This window comes from Protomyctophum parallelum (assembly GCF_964188405.1).
Source record: "Protomyctophum parallelum genome assembly, chromosome: 21".
Taxonomy (NCBI): Eukaryota; Metazoa; Chordata; class Actinopteri; order Myctophiformes; family Myctophidae; genus Protomyctophum; species Protomyctophum parallelum.
In genome coordinates, this window is record NC_139713.1 from 24,965,905 (window position 1) to 24,982,047 (window position 16,143).

Genomic DNA, 16,143 nt, shown 5'->3' on the forward strand with positions numbered 1-16,143 from the left:
TAATGCACTGGAGTTTGGATAAGCGTCATAGTGCCGTGATAAACGGTCACATAGGAAACACTACAGCTGCTACATAGCAGCGTCCAAACCTTGACTGAAGGCTACTTTATTATCATAAATTATAAGTAAGCCTCCGCCGGGGGTACAGGTAGCGTAAAGCTCCCCTCCCCCACCGCGACCATGCAGGTCGCACAGTCTATCTAACAGCAACGTTTGTGTGCTGTTTCTATGATGCACTTTACATCTGGTTGAATCTCAAAGTGCTGCAATGAGCATTTGCATAAACGTAAATGCATATTCACATGCTGCGGCAGGTATAGCAGCATTCATTATATGCCGATCTAAGTTAAAGCCTCTGCTGGCACAGGCAGCGTACGCGCCCCCTCCCTGCAGCATATGGCCAACACCTAGCAAACCAGTAGCGTCCGCGCCCTGGGCTAGTTGGGACTGGTGTGCACCGGCCGGTCCAAAGGAACCGGTGCCACCACAACGGAGAGCACCCACTTTCGTACCTCGAAAGCCTCTGCTGGTACAGACAGCGTATGCGCTCCCTCAAGCATATGGCCAACACCTAGCAACCAGTAGCGTCCGCGCCCTGGGCTAGTTGGGACTTGTGTGCACCGGCCGGTCCAGAGTAACCGGTGCCACCACAATGGAGAGCTCCCACTTTTGTACCTCGTGTGAAGCTCTCCTTCAGCCGTGAGCCGACCTTGGTCCTGCCCCGTGTGCCAGGAGGAAAAGGTCTGACCGCTGACTACAGCAGATCCGAGAGGGCTCAGCTATCTGCAGAGTTGGCCCGCATGAGGGCCATGCTCACTTCAGATAACACCTAGGCACCTCGGAGGGTGCCGAAGCGCCTACCTCTCCGATGCCACAACTGACTCGAGGTTGATGTGCTCTCCCCGACAGCTTAAGCTACGCACTTCCATGACTATGAGGAAGATGCAGAAGGCGGTGCCTCCCAGGCATCAGAGCCGGCCTCCCACTTCTCAGCTCATGCGCATAGCCGTGGAACGCATACTAAAGCAGGCAGTCGGCTCCTCCAAGCGCCTTCTTCTTGCTGTTCGCCGTCCCCCACGCCTGTACCTGAGACAGCTACAGGCCTGCCGGGCGAACGATCAGGGCCCTCTCCCATCTCTATACCGATGGTGAAATCCTGGCAGCCCTGCCCTGATTGGGAAAAGTCAGACGTGACACTTTAATAGATTTGAACGCACAAGGCGATAAGGGCTGGCCTGGGTTACATGCCAGCCACCAAGCCTGTCATTGCATCCCTCATTGTGTTCCCCAACGAGGCCCGGCGGCAGAACGCTAGGTGACCTCGACCCCAGTGCAGGAGCACAGACAACCTGCTCACTGGGGCCTCCCGTTCACACTTAATAGTGGCAACGTTAATACTGGCTCAGTCACCTTTGGTGTGTCACTGGAGGCATTGGCGTCATGTCCTCAGAGCGTGGGCGGCTGATGTCCATCGTATCTCTAGCCCGTCGCCAAGTCGGGTTTTCACAGTCAAGCTTGACTGATGAGCCTAGGCCAACTCTCCGTAGTCTCCCTGAGGAGCCAGGAGCACTAGGTGGTTCAGCCGGGCGAGAATCGCCGGAGCGAACCATCCAGGGGGGGAAGACCAGGCTGCAGCTTGCAGGCCTACGACACATCCCGCCTCCCAAAGGGCCGAGCTCCAACATTGATGAAATCATCTTGACTGCCCTCGGAGCTCGCGTATCACCGCCGGCCCACACTAGAGGCCAGCGTGTTCCCTGGCGTCCCACGCAGGGACCTGACTGTGACTGTGACTTTCCGGGCTGTGCAGTGCCTTCTGACGCCAGCCCCCCATATCCGGCGGGTCAAAATGGCCATTATCAGCAACATGACGAGAGCCCTACTATCAGACCAGGAGTGATGTGTCCTCCTGCCCAAGGGCGCAACAGAGGCTGTATATCCTCAGTCACACTAAGGGAAGTCCGATCTACATACTTCCTCGTGACGCAAGACAGACGGGTGTCGACATGTCTTGAATCTGATGGGACCCATATGAAGTTTATGCCAGTCTACTGGGCCGAACACGGCAATGTGCTGGAGCGGCAAGTGGTGCGCTCCGCTCTATAGCACACATTCTCATACTCATGGGACCTTAACCGGGTACTGGACGCCCTGTGCGGGCCTACCTTCGAACCCTTGGCACAGGCAGAGCTGAAGTGGGTGTCATGCAAGACAGCCCTTCTCCTGGCCATTACATTGGCAAAGCGTGTCAGTGAACTGCACGCGCTGTCAGTCAGCGAATCATGTCTGAGGTGGAACGCAGACGGCTCGGGGGTCACGCTGTGGCCAAACATAGCATTCCTCCCGAAGGTGCTGTCGCAAGCTCACCTCAACCGGCCTATCAGGCTGGCTCGATTCAACCCCCCACCTGGGGAGCTGACAGACAAACTGGAGCTGTTGTGCCCAGTCCGGGCCCTGAGAGCCTACATTGAAGCTACTGCACGCATCAGGCGAGCAGAGCAGCTGTTCTTTTGCCATAGTGGTGTGAACAAAGGCGGCGCTCCCTCCAAGCAGCGCCTGTCCCACTGGATTGTAGACACAATCAGCCACGCCTATGAGGCAAGTAACCTCCCCGTACCATCAGGGGTACGGTGCCACTCTACAAGGAGCATTTCCACATCATGGGCTGCCATGAGAGGGGTGCCCTTGGAGGACATTTGTGCCGCCGCCTCATGGGCTTCGGCAGGCACTTTCTCAAGGTACTACAGGGTGAATGTTGCCACTCCCCACCCAGTGGACGTGGCCCTCTTCCCCGAATCCTCCGGTTCTACCCTTTGAGGTCTGTAATCAGGATTCCTCGTGACTTGGCTGGTATAAGTCATTCAGTGCTTAAAGCACCGCCTCTGGCGGTCAGCAGGGACGAAATAGAACGATAGTTACGTATGTAACTACGGTTCTATGAGTCCTGAATGACCGCCAGAGGCACTCTTGTCACTCAGAATCCTCGTGTTCTCGCGAGAAGATTCTGTAGGGACTGAGCCCCGGACGACTGCCGGAAGTTATAGACGACTCCGGGTCATCACGGGGTCAACCGACATTGTTGGTATAAAATACTCGACTGCGCATGCGCGAAGGGACGTATTCAGTGCTTAAAGCACCGCCTCTGGCGGTCATTCAGGACTCATAGAACCGTAGTTACATACGTAACTATCGATTTATGCTAACAGCTAATGCTAATTGCAATGATTGTTTAAACCAGTGGTTCTCAGACATTTTTCATGTCAAGGACCACCAAAATAATTAATATGTATTTGTTCGCGGACACCCATCTGAAGATATTGTGCGCCAGGGAACCCCCATACAAGAATTGTGTTAAATTGTTTCAAAAGTATTCCAAATATGAAACTTTATTCTTCAAGATTTTTGGGGAAATTAGCAGATCTATAAGCTCACAACATCACAGCACATTGTGAGCTTGTAGATCTTCTATATTCAAATTGCCAATGCATATAGGTTTAAAGTGTGGCCCTATAGTTGGTTTGTTTTCATAGACCTGGTTGCTTAATTATCTTGCAGAATCTGGCAACACTGCTACTGGGCCATTTGAAGTGGTTATTTCTGAAGTTCTGTCATGGCTTGTAGGGCTGTAATGACTTCCTTGTTTACACTGTTAATTGGCTTTTATTGGAGGCAGATGGCAGGGATGGAAAGTAACTAAGTACATTTACTCTTTACACTTTTACTCATTTAAGTACTGCACTTGAGCATCATTTTGAGGATCTCATGTATGCAAGTATATCAATTCTTACAGCACATATTGTACCGACTGCAGTTATTTGAAAAGTTTTTCGCAGACTTAGATTATTATTGCAAAACCTTAACCAATTAAGCCTTACTATAATGTTTGACAAGCTTTAAAAGAAAATTGAGTACTTTTACTATGGTAATAAATTATTACTAATAATGGTACCATGAGTATTTTTCTTGTATGCCAATACTTTTACACAAGTAAAACATTTTAACTCATTCACTGCCTTCACTACGATTGCAAACAAAAACTGCATCGCAGTTTTTGGAGCCGGAGGAGACCAAAAAAATGAAAAAATCTATACAAAATGAATGATTAAAAATAAATGAAAACAACAGTAATTGAAAAGACACAGCCCCTCACGTATTAAAAGGACAATATCAGTCACCATAAAAGAAAACTGTGTTTTCTATGAATCTATCATGGTTAAAATGGAGTTTGGAGTTACAATGGGTTTGTATAGGAAGGGGCTGGGCAGTAAAATGAATATCAAATATCTAAATACTGAATGAAGCAACTTATAAACTGTCTGGGGTGTTCACATAAACCTGAGTACACGATAAAATGGCCGAAAGTTATACTGAAAGTGAAATATCCCTTACGTTATTTGTCATACTGTATCTGCTCTGTGCAATTTGTGATTACCAAGACTAAAAGTCAAACAGAAATGCAAATTGTGACGTTCCAATGTTCATTGCAAAAAAAAACACATTTAAATCGTTAATTGCAATTATATATGTGACAATTAATCGTCAACTTCAATTTTAAATGACACCCCAATCAATCAATCAATCAATCAATCAGTCCTACATACCATCCCCTGTCGTCGTCCTCTGGCAGCTCCTCCACAGCTCCTCCTCCTCGCCGGTCTCAGTGATGGCTGACGACAGCTTGGACTTGAAACGATCCAGCAGCTCCATAGTCTACACAGATCAACATGAAGACATCGTTAGCCAGTCTCTACACCGCTCAACATGAAGACATCGTTAGCCAGTCTCTACACCGCTAGACAGGAAGACATCGTTAGCCAGTCTCTACACCGCTAGACATGGAGACATCGTTAGCCAGTCTCTACACCGCTAGACATAAAGACATCGTTAGCCAGTCTCTACACCGCTCAACATGAAGACATCGTTAGCCAGTCTCTACACCGCTCAACATGAAGCCATCGTTAGCCAGTCTCTACACAGCTCAACATGAAGACATCGTTAGCCAGTCTCTACACCGCTAGACATGGAGACATCGTTAGCCAGTCTCTACACCGCTAGACATGGAGACATCGTTAGCAGGAGTCTCTACACCGCTCAACATGAAGACATCGTTAGCCAGTCTCTACACCGCTCAACATGAAGACATCGTTAGCCAGAGTCTCCACACTGCTCAAAATGAAGACATCGTTAGCTAGTCTCTACACTGCTCAACATGAAGACATCGTTAGCCAGTCTCTACACTGCTTCTACCACAGCATGGATGATCCCAGGATTAACAAAGAAATCTACACCCAGAAATCACATTTTATTTATGGATCATAAAATCCACTTTTCTCTGGTTTGGGGCGAAAACAAGCCACATTCAACTGCCCATAACTATGGAATGGATTATCGCGACGGGATGTTTTATGGAACATGCTTCTGAACATATTGCTATTTGACCACTTGTTGAAATGCTCTAATCTTGAAATAACAACCGAAAATAGCCAATCTACCTATCTTTTCGCTGTGCAACAAACATGCTACCATGTTTAACCATGCTGGTTTCTATGGAATCCAAATGACTGAAATCAGTCGCGACCAAGAACTTGAATCCATGAATCATTATAGGTAAAATGTATTATAATAGCGCAAGTCAACGGCACTATCGTACAGCAGCATAAATCAACCAGGCTCATGTGGTTACTTACTTGTTAAGATAAGTTTTTCCTAGAGAGCTGCAGCAGTTGTTCTTACCTGTTGTTCTCGGGTGGAGCCCTTCTTCAGCTTCTGTTTCCTCAGCTCGTCGTACTTCTTCCGCTCTTCCATATACTCAGCCACGGCATCGCTGGTGGATGGCTGCTTCTCATCAACTGCACCCACAAGACACCAGGGTTAGAGTTCACAGAAAATAACAAAAACCGCAAATTGGAAAACATTTTATTTAGCTGAAATAAATAACGCAAAAACTATATTTCACTCAATTTCTTATATCGTCTCTGTCGGGTGGAAACCAAAACTGTTCCTTTCAGGATTAAAATGGAAAAACAGCTAAAGTAGCAGATTGACAAGCTCAAAACGCGGCAAGCTTGTAGATCTGCTATTTTTGATGTTTTTATGTGAGGCTTTATGTGAGGCTAAAAAAACACAATTAAATCGTTAATCGCAATTATTTCTGTGACAATTAATCGTCAACTTACAGATCTTGACAGCCCTATATATATATGTTGGACTCGTGCATCTGGCTAGAACCCCCCCCCCCCCCCCCCCCCACCTCACACGGTCTCAGAGCCCTTGATGGATGAGCAAATAACAAAAGGGGCGGAACACCATCAGAGAGGGGGGGGGGGAAGATAAAAGGGAAGAGCGGGACGTTTTTCAAGCTGTGCGTGTCGCTGCCACATATGATGATGGGAGAGCGCATTATGAAAGGTGAGGAACCGAAGCCGTTTCTTCTCATCTCCTTGACACGCTCCGCATGGAGCTGCACTCTGGTGCCAGCTTTCATGTAGATGCAGAGCGGAGAGGTCTCAACCTAGTAACCCCCTCACTCTGTCTTGATCACGGAGGGAAGCCGTTATGTACCCCCAGGAACCTTACGCAATCTATCATCATGCATATACAGTTCACAAAGTGCTCGGCCGCCTGTACTCGAGTCAAAGTATCTCTAGATATACAGTAGACAAAATTGTCCTCGAGTTAAAGCGTACTGTGGGTGTTCAAACGTGTGAATTACAAAGTAGATTTTCTTTTTGCAGATCTACAAGCTTCTCAAATGATCAATATTCGGAGGGTTTTACAGTATAGATTGGGGTCCCAGAGATGAAAACAATAACAAACTTAACTTCAGTAAAACAATTACAAGGACCGCTCCAGTGTGCGGTCGGTGGAAAAGTGTTTAGGGTTACCACTAAAAAGATCTTAAAAGTCCTTAAATTGTCACTTCACTGTCATCTGTCACTAATGCCACTGGTCTAAAGAACTGAAGCACAGCAGCCTATTATGGAACCTGTTCTCCTCAAATACAGCGATATACTTTGCATCGCACGGCCAAAATGGCAGATCTACAAGATCTCAACGTGTCCGCGGAGCGACATGTTGTGCGTGAGCTTGTAGTTATTTTAACTATTTTTGACGTGCAACGCCGTCGAGTGACGGAGCATAAATGGAGCGAGACGCCACTGACCCGTTATGAATGAAAGGGACGGACAACCAGCCTGTTGACGTTGGTGTCTCCACGCGTTAATGTGCTTCGTCTAACCTCCTGGTTCAGACACACAGGCCATGAAGTCACCGGCCTGGCAGACACACGGTCACTATTCTTCCACAGCCAACAACATGTAAAGCGGTGGTGGAAAAACTACTCAAATGTTGTTTTACTTAAGTAAAAGCATCAATATGGCAATGCAGAAAATAAAAGTCCGGAATTCAAAATCTACTTGCGTAAAAGTACAAAAGTATTGGCATCAAAATGTACTTAAAGTAGGCTACCAAAAGTAAAAGTATTCATTGTGCAGCATGTCCCATTTCAATCAAATGTATAAACAATCTTTTGAAAATAGAAGATTTACAAGCTCAAGCTTGTCGATCGGCTATTTTAAAATGGCCGAAATGTATATAGAGCTGAAGTGGTTAATTTATGTTTTGTAACAATAATCTAAATCTACAAAGTAACAAAGTAAAAGTACAATATTTGGATCCAAGATTTAGTGGAGCAGACGTAAAAAAAATATTGGAAATGGGATATGCTCAAGTAAAGTACAAATACCTAAAAAGTTTACTTAAGCGCCAGTACTTTAGGTAAATGTACTTTAGGTACTTTCCACCACTGATGTAAAGTCACAACAAGCCCCCTGCGGCGGCGGTGGCGACTTCCCCCCCGACTAGCCAGAAGGACGGCAGTTCTGACTGGCTGCGCTGACGTGTTCAGCGGGACAAAACAAATGATGTAAGGCGGGCTGCCTCTCCAGCACCTGCTGCGTGTTGTCCTGCAATATTGGTGAATGTTGTCCTTAAAACGGGCCCGTCTTCCAAGGAAGGCTCTGAACTACTGCGACAGGAGAGCCTGCAGGGTTCTGAGTTCAGAGCACTCTTCATTTCCACGTGCCGCTTTAGGCTGAGCGTATTTTCAAAGACGCAGAAATATGGGTCACATAATCACTTTAATCCAATTTTAATAAAGGTTACGGAAATAACTGATCCACAACTATTGTTATTTTCATTACTTTTGAGATTACTTTTTCCCCTTTTTATTCCCCGTTTTCACCAGGATGGGGGTGCACTTAGCACACCTATCTTGCCTTACCCCTAATGCCTAAACCTTTTTAGGTACTTTTTAAACTAGTATAAATTGCTGATCTACATTGACACATTGTGAGCTTGTAGATCTGCTATTGAGCTATTAGATAGGGCCCATATAGTGACTGCACCTTTCAACAGAACAGAACATGATAAATAAACATGTATGTAAGTACTCAAGACATGAAGTGTTATTATTTTAACTGTGGTGAAAACAAGGACCATTTTGGTAGTGGAATGTCGAAAAAAAAGAAAAAGAAACTATTTAGACATGTTTGTCAGGACTCGAGGACAACCACCCAGCTTGAAACCAGGACACATCCCCTGCCAAACTGGGGGACGTCTGGTCACCGTATGCTGCTTGCCATGCCTTAGTCATAATCGTACAACAGCCACATGGGAAGACTGAGTAAAGACCAGCCGATTACAACAAACGTGATGACAGTCTCTCTCTCTCCCTGAATGTGTGTGTGTGTGTGTGTGTGTGTGTGTGTGTGTGTGTGTGTGTGGGGACAGCTGATTTACGGTACGGTTACCCGCCTGCGTCATCAGCTTCGTAGCCGACGCAGGCCGAGGCTTCAGACGCGTCAACTGTCCCATGTTGTCTTGCGGGTTGTGGGGGGCGGTGCCAGTCCCCTGCTGTGTCGCTCGTCTGCCTTCGTTGGGGTGGCCATAGCTTAATGGCCCTAATGGGTAACTTTTTGTGTTTTTTCGTAAATTAACGCCCCACTTGATCATACCACAGCGTCACACAAAAAGCATCAAAAGTAGCAGATCCTGCACATGCTGAAATAGACATAAGCTTGTCTCAGGCTTATGTACCTTAGTAAAACTATTCCTAAACCTAACCTTATTCCTAAACGGTACCTTAGTAAAACTATTTATTTCTAACGTTAAAGGACGACTTCACCCATTTTCAATGTACATATTATTTGTCCTCACTAATGCTCGTGACACAATGGCACTATTTTTTCTTCTCTATCTGTATCTCATAGGAGGGCTGTGGACACAGAAACCGGCCTACCAGTGACATCATCATAAGCATGATTTAGTTTTTCAAACAATAATTGAAAATGTGTATTTGTATTTATTTCGGATTCGGAACTGTCCACAGCCAGTCCTCTGACACACAGACAGGGTAGACAAAAATGATACCATATTATAATGAGCATTGGTGCGGACCAGGCAGTTATATGAAGATAGGTTGTCCTTTAACCTCAGTAAAACGAATACGAGAACCTGTGGGGGCGAGTGGTCCACGGGAAAAATGGGGGTGAGCGTGTTTTGGGATGAGCATTCCCGTTACAGCATGTGTGACCTCGACCTTCATAGACATTAATACATAGACACCTCATTGGCCAGTGGGGCCACACGTCAACGCCACCCCCATATCATGCAGGGAAGCTCGCCAGAACTTCAGAAATATGCCTGAATTGTATAGTAAGTACGGAGACTAGAATTTGTTTCTGTTTTATAACCCTTACTGTCAACTATGTTTGTATTTAACCCATTAAGACCTTATGAGGCAGCTTCTACAAATGTCTTCTACATCCTAACAGTTTTCTGAAAAATGTACAGTATGTTGCTATATCAGTGGTACTCATGTCCAGGACCCCACAAAATGGTATGGTTGGATTTGGCTGTGGATCCCCGTCTCAAAATATTTTTGTTCCAGGGACCCCCAAAAGCAAAGATTTGCGTTAAAAATGTTCACTATATACATGCTGTACACAAATGTTGAAGATTTTTCAAAAATAGCTGATCTACAAGTTAATTCGCGCTTGTAAATCTGCTATTTTTGAATAGCTAAATAAATCTAAAATACTTTCCCGGTTTTAATGGCTTAACAAAGTGTCTTATAATATAAATACATGTCTGACATTTATAACAAACCACGGTGGCACAGTCCGTAGTGCTGTCGCCTCACAGCTAAAATGTCCTGGGATCGATTCCCGCTGGGGACGTTGTGGGCGTGTTCCCTCCTCCGCGTCATCAGTGCCCATACCCGAGGTGGGGTTGGCAAAAGGGCCTTTCTGTGTGGAGTTTGCATGTTCTCCACGTGTCCCCTAGGGTAGGTACCCTCACAAAAACATGCAGTAATCCTAGTCTATAAACTACCTCCCCCTGGCCAGCCTGATGGAGGGGAAAGGAACTGGTCGGAATAACGTGTTCCTTCCATGCACTAAGTCCGGCCGGGGGAAACTCTCCCCTGTAGGTGAAAGCAGCTTGGACTCCTCATGCAGAGAAGGAAGCATGAGGTTAGTCCACTGTCCCCCCAGGTTGGCAGAGGAAGTGTAGCACCCAGGATTACATTAGATAATTGACACTGGGTGAAAAAATGGGTTACAAAATTGTGAGATAAAAAAAAACGTTTGAGAACCACTGTCTGCTATATGGCAGGGGTCTTCAACAGGGGGTCGGGGACCCCTAGAGGGACTGCAGAGTTATTACACAAATCTGGGGGGAACATTCACAGAAAACAGCCGATTTATAAGCGCCTTGCGAGTCGCGACGCGGGCCGATGGAAGATCTACAGATCTACAAGCTCAAAACGCACCACGCTGTAGCGCATTTTGAGCTTGTAGATGGGCTATTTCCACTATTCATATAGATAGAGTATGAAGTTATTCCATTATCGAAGTCATTTGTCATACCTGCCCATTGCACCTTTTGTTTACGAAGCTTAAAAGCAGATATTAAAATTGTATTCATATGTTCCAATGCTCAATTTTTGTGGGACAATTAATCACCAATTTACATTTGTAATTGTGACAGACCCATATGTAGTGGGGGGTCCCTGCTTTAACTCTCTCTTTCGGCTAAGAGAAGGGGTCCTCCTTGGCCTGGAAAACGTTGGAAGAGCCCTGCTAGCACATACATTCACCTCTCGTGCTCTGCCTCTCCGCTGCAGCCCGTGACACGCTGGATGCTGAGTGATGATGCCCCCGGGGTCCCACGCCGAGGAACACACATCACCCTATCCAGCTGTTGTCACTAAGTACTAGCTTTGAGTTTTGATGGCCATTCTAACTACATTCCTCCCCTCTCCTGTCACCCGGGCTCACAAGCGCCACAAATCACGCCGCCGATGTTGTGGCAACCGAGGGGTTTGTTGCAGACGACAAAACGCTGGCTTCCTTTGAGGAAGAAGGGGTTGCCTTTCTCCCCTTCCGACAATCAACGCGTCCAAAAGGGAGAGGCGCGGCCGAAATGTTGCCCCGAGCGGCCAAGGCAGCGTTATTGTCTGTCATCAATCAACAGAAACATCAAAAATAATTTTGTAAATTAGCACTCCGAGGTAAAAACGCTCGCTACCTAAATCCTCCGCTGTCAAATACACTCAACAAATGACCCAGACTGCAGCTGTGATGCAAGTTAACTGCTGACTCATTTTCTAAAGAAGTGTTCCTCGACCTGGGGTCCCCCCCCCCTCCTGGGTGGGTGGGGGCGCCAAAGATCACAGGGATCACATTTGAGAAACGTTAGGTAGATCTAGAACTTTCTCCAGAAAGAAAACTGGACATCTGATGGTTCCCCATCAGCCATCACTCATCCGGTGTTAATTCTGTTGACTATGACAAACAATGTCCGTCGACTACCATTTTTCACTGACGAAAACTAAATTAAAAGTAAATAAAAAATAAGCTATGATGACTAAAGCTACCCGGGAGGTCCTGTGGGAGGTGCTGCGGGAGTATGGGGTGAGGGGGACCTTGTTGAGGGCCATCCAATCTCTGTACACCCAAAGCGAGAGCTGTGTCCGTGTGCTCGGGAGTAAGTCGGATTCGTTTCCGGTGGTGGTTGGCCTTTGCCAGGGCTGTGCATTGTCACCTATCCTGTTTGTGATTTTCATGGACAGGATCTCAAGGCAAAGTCGTGGCGGAGAGGGTATTCGGCTCGGTGAGCTAAGGGTTGCATCACTGCTTTTTGCAGATGATGTGGTCCTGATGGCACCATCAGTCCGAGACCTTCAGCGTCTCCAAAACTAGTCATTTTGTGTGTGGTTGCGTTGCGCTCGGGTGTTGTGCTCTGAAGATCTACAAGCTCTACAAAAGAGCTTGAGTACTGTTCTCTCTATATGCTCCCTCTGGGAGTCAATTTCCACTCATTCGCAGATGACACACAATTACACATATCCGTAGAACCACACAACACAGATCTCAGCTCCTGCCTCACTGAGATAACTGACTGGATGAACGCAACTCACGAGGACATCTAGCTGCGTGGGTTAAACCACGAGTGACCAGTGTCTGAGTCATACTTGACTAGTTGACTCAGATCTTAACTTCACATCCCACATCAACAAAACAACCGAAACTGTATTACTTTTTTCACCTTAGAAATATAGCTAAGATGTGTGTGGAGTTTGCATGTTCTCCTAGGGTAGGTATCCTCACAAAAACATGCAGTAATCCTGGTCTCTAAACTACGGACGGGGAAACTCTCCCGTCAGGTGCATAGAAGGAAGCATGCAGTCAGTCCTCTGCCCCCCCCCCCCCCCCCCCAGGTTGGCAGAGGAAGTGTAGCGCCCAGGATTACATTAGATAATTGACACTGGGTGAAAAAATGGGTTACAAAATCATGGGATAAAAATTTAAAAAAGAAAGAAATATAGCTAAGATACTTCTTGTCACAACTAGATGCAGAAAAAATAAATCATCCATGCTCTCTGCTTTGGATTATTAACCAAAACAAAGAAAAGAGCACACATCACACCAATCCTGTACACCCTCCATTGGCTCCCGGTCTCCCATAGAATACATAACAGACTTTCTACCGCCATGTTGTACACACTCAATCCAGAACGCTGAGATCTTTCACAGCAGGTTAATTTGACACAAAATGGAAAAAAAGAGACCACAGAAGAAAATAGGAGAGGCCGCGTTCTCTTTGTATGTACCAATAATATGGAACATACTACTTCCTCTGGAAATTAGAGAGGCTAACTCCACTAACATCTTTAAACAAAAGCTAAAAACACACCTCTTTAGATTGGCCTTCTCCAATCACTCTTTCCTACTTTATAGGGTTCCTCAGCACTTTTCATTCATTAACTATAATGTTTTTAAGTTACTGCATGTTATTTCCATGATTTCGTATAATTCTAAACTTAAGCTTGAGCTTGTAGATCTTTATTTTTGGGAGGCGCTAGCCACCTATGCAGTATGCACAGCTTTGTGTGTTTGTGTGTAATGAGCAGTGTTTATGTTTGTAGCACGGAATGTGATGATTTGATTGGTTGGTTGGTTGAGTTTTGTGAAAAACTCTTAGGATTTGGATTACTATATATATATATATATATATATATATATATATATATATATATATATATATACACATTTGGGGGTTGTGGGTATGAAGAAAGGTTTGAGAACCACTGATTAAAGGCCTATTCATACTCCAGTTTTCAGTGATAAGGCCTTATGAGGCATTTTGAGGCATTTTGTAGAATGGGCCTCAGGTCTTGGAATGACTGACTCAGTCAGTACTGTGAGACATTAGTCTTCCTCACTCTTCACCCAGAACTAACATCTCCCTTTTTTTGTCAGACCTGAGGTATTATCCACCCCCCGCATCCCCACCCCTCCCCTCCCACCACGGTGGGTCTCATGGGTGAATCCACCCTGCAATTAACCACTTTAAACCCTGTATTCTTCGTTGACCGGAGCACCCCAGGGGTCTATACTTCGCCCACTCCTGTTTTTTCCCGCCTCCTCCACACTGCCTTTTTTAACTGAATGTTTGGCTGTATAACGCTAACAGCTGTCAAATTTATAAAGATAACACATGTTTTCAGTGATTCGTCGACATTACATATCCGTGGACCTTGGTTAAATAAAACTGTGAACATAGCAGATATACAAGCTCAAAGATCGTGCCGTGTCTACTTGTAGATCTGCTATTTTCTGTGCACGACACCAGCACGCAGCAAAGTATAAATCGGGTGGAACTCCAACCCCAGTTGCTAAACCTAACCTGTAAGTGCCAAATGGTAATTTGCGATTTTCTGGCTCAAACAGCTCTGATTTTCCTGCTGTTTGTGATGTCACAGCCTGCAAATCCCATATATGTCAATGGGATTTGCCAACAGATGTCACTGTTTTGCCTGTTTTCATTGCAGCTCAAAAGGTTTCCAAACCCCAGAGAAAACTCCAGACCACAGAAAAACCACTGAATGTTCAAAGTTCAGGTTCTTTGGGTGTAATTGGTCATAAAACCTAAAAGATTTTAATTTTTATTATTACTTAGATTCAAGAGTTACAGCCCTGTAAGGGTCAATTTGGTTCCATTTTGAACATTCATAGAGTTACAGATCTGTAAGGGTCCATTTGGTTCCATTTAGAACACACTCGGAGTTACAGATCTGTAAGGGTTCATTTGGTTCCATTTAAACACTCTCTGAGTTTCTTAAGGGTCCATTTGAAACCACTCTCAAAGTGGGGTCCCCTGACCCCAGTGGTCTACTCTACTCTATGGCATCATGGCTTCGTTTACACTTCACTGATCTACAAGCTCATAACGCGCTGCACCGTGATTCACATAGTGAGCTTGTAGGTCGGCTGTTTCAGCATGCGACAATGACACGCAGCAATGTATAAATGAAATGTACATTAGGGGTGGACAAAACAAAACGACCCAAAACAAAACGACCCAAAACGATTCACTCAAATATCACGATTTGTAATGCCACGATTTTACAGTTCGAATCGTGAGGTTTCTTTTTTTTCTTTCTTTTTTTTTCATGACAGTAAGACTGACTGACGTTATCTGTTTATAATTGTTCTAGTATAAAAAAGGCAAAGTAACTTTGGGGAAAAATCACAATAAATCTCAAAATCGAATAGCAATAATTAAGAATCGCAATATAAATGGAATCAGAACCCTATGGAGTTCATATGGCATCGGGAGGTAAGTGTAAAGGGTAATCGTCCCACCCCTAATGTACATGCAACGGAATTAACTCTCCTCTTCCAAAACACAAAACATATACAATGGATTCTTAAATGAGACTCCAGTCTCTCGCTAAGCCACCACACAAACACAAAGCATGGCTCAGGGAAGGGTTTGAAAGCATTGCAAGACAATGGAGGAGCTAAAGCCATTTGCGATTGTTTATACAGCAACGTACACTGTGACTGTAGTATATATATAGGCCATTTACTGTCACTGTGTCACAACACATAATTACGCTTTTCTGACGTTGGAGGAATCATTCACGGTCCTTATAAAACAAATCTATACACTCTGTGCAAATAGCACCACCAATCAGGCATTTAAAAACAGATACCAGTAGAATGTTATTCACATTCATAGACATAAGTAGAGTAGAGTATTTTCTGTTTTTTGGGGAAGAGGGGCTTTTACAGACTAACCCAGCTGACGGTTGACTCAAATGAATATGATATCAGCAAAAAATCTCTTATCTCCATCTTTCGTAAATGTACGCCCTACTTGATCACACTGCAGTGTCACACAAAAGCATCAAACTTAGCAGATCTGCAAGTTCAAAAACGCCTTTTGAATCCTGAAAAGTAACAGTTTTGGACTGTTACTTTTGGACTGTTACTTTGGTGTCCACCCAACAGAGACAAAATCGTTGCCTAACGTGATGAGGAACGCAGATTTGGATCTTGTAAATCTATTCTAGGGGGAACATGCCAAGTCAGTCAGATTGAAAGATAACGTGGTTGCCAACAACACAGTCATGCATGTTTTAGATTATCTGCCCCCACCCCCCCCCTTCCTTTCCCCTCGATGTTAGAGGACATGACAGCATGACTTATGGATGAGATTGAAATGAAGACACAAAGACAATTTAAAGATTCTTGTCAGAGAAAATACAACACGTGTTCAACACTTTATGGGCCG

At 45.2% G+C, this 16,143-nt stretch overlaps 1 protein-coding gene across 1 annotated transcript in view; it reads right to left on the reverse strand.

The window, feature by feature from the left end:
* Window positions 1-16,143, reverse strand: part of cwc27 (CWC27 spliceosome associated cyclophilin) — a 56,902-nt gene that overhangs the window by 10,959 nt on the left and 29,800 nt on the right. The window contains 3 exon segments of the mRNA XM_083793990.1: window positions 4,602-4,633; window positions 4,636-4,710; window positions 5,734-5,849. Coding sequence (XP_083650116.1) covers window positions 4,602-4,633; window positions 4,636-4,710; window positions 5,734-5,849 — 223 coding nt within the window.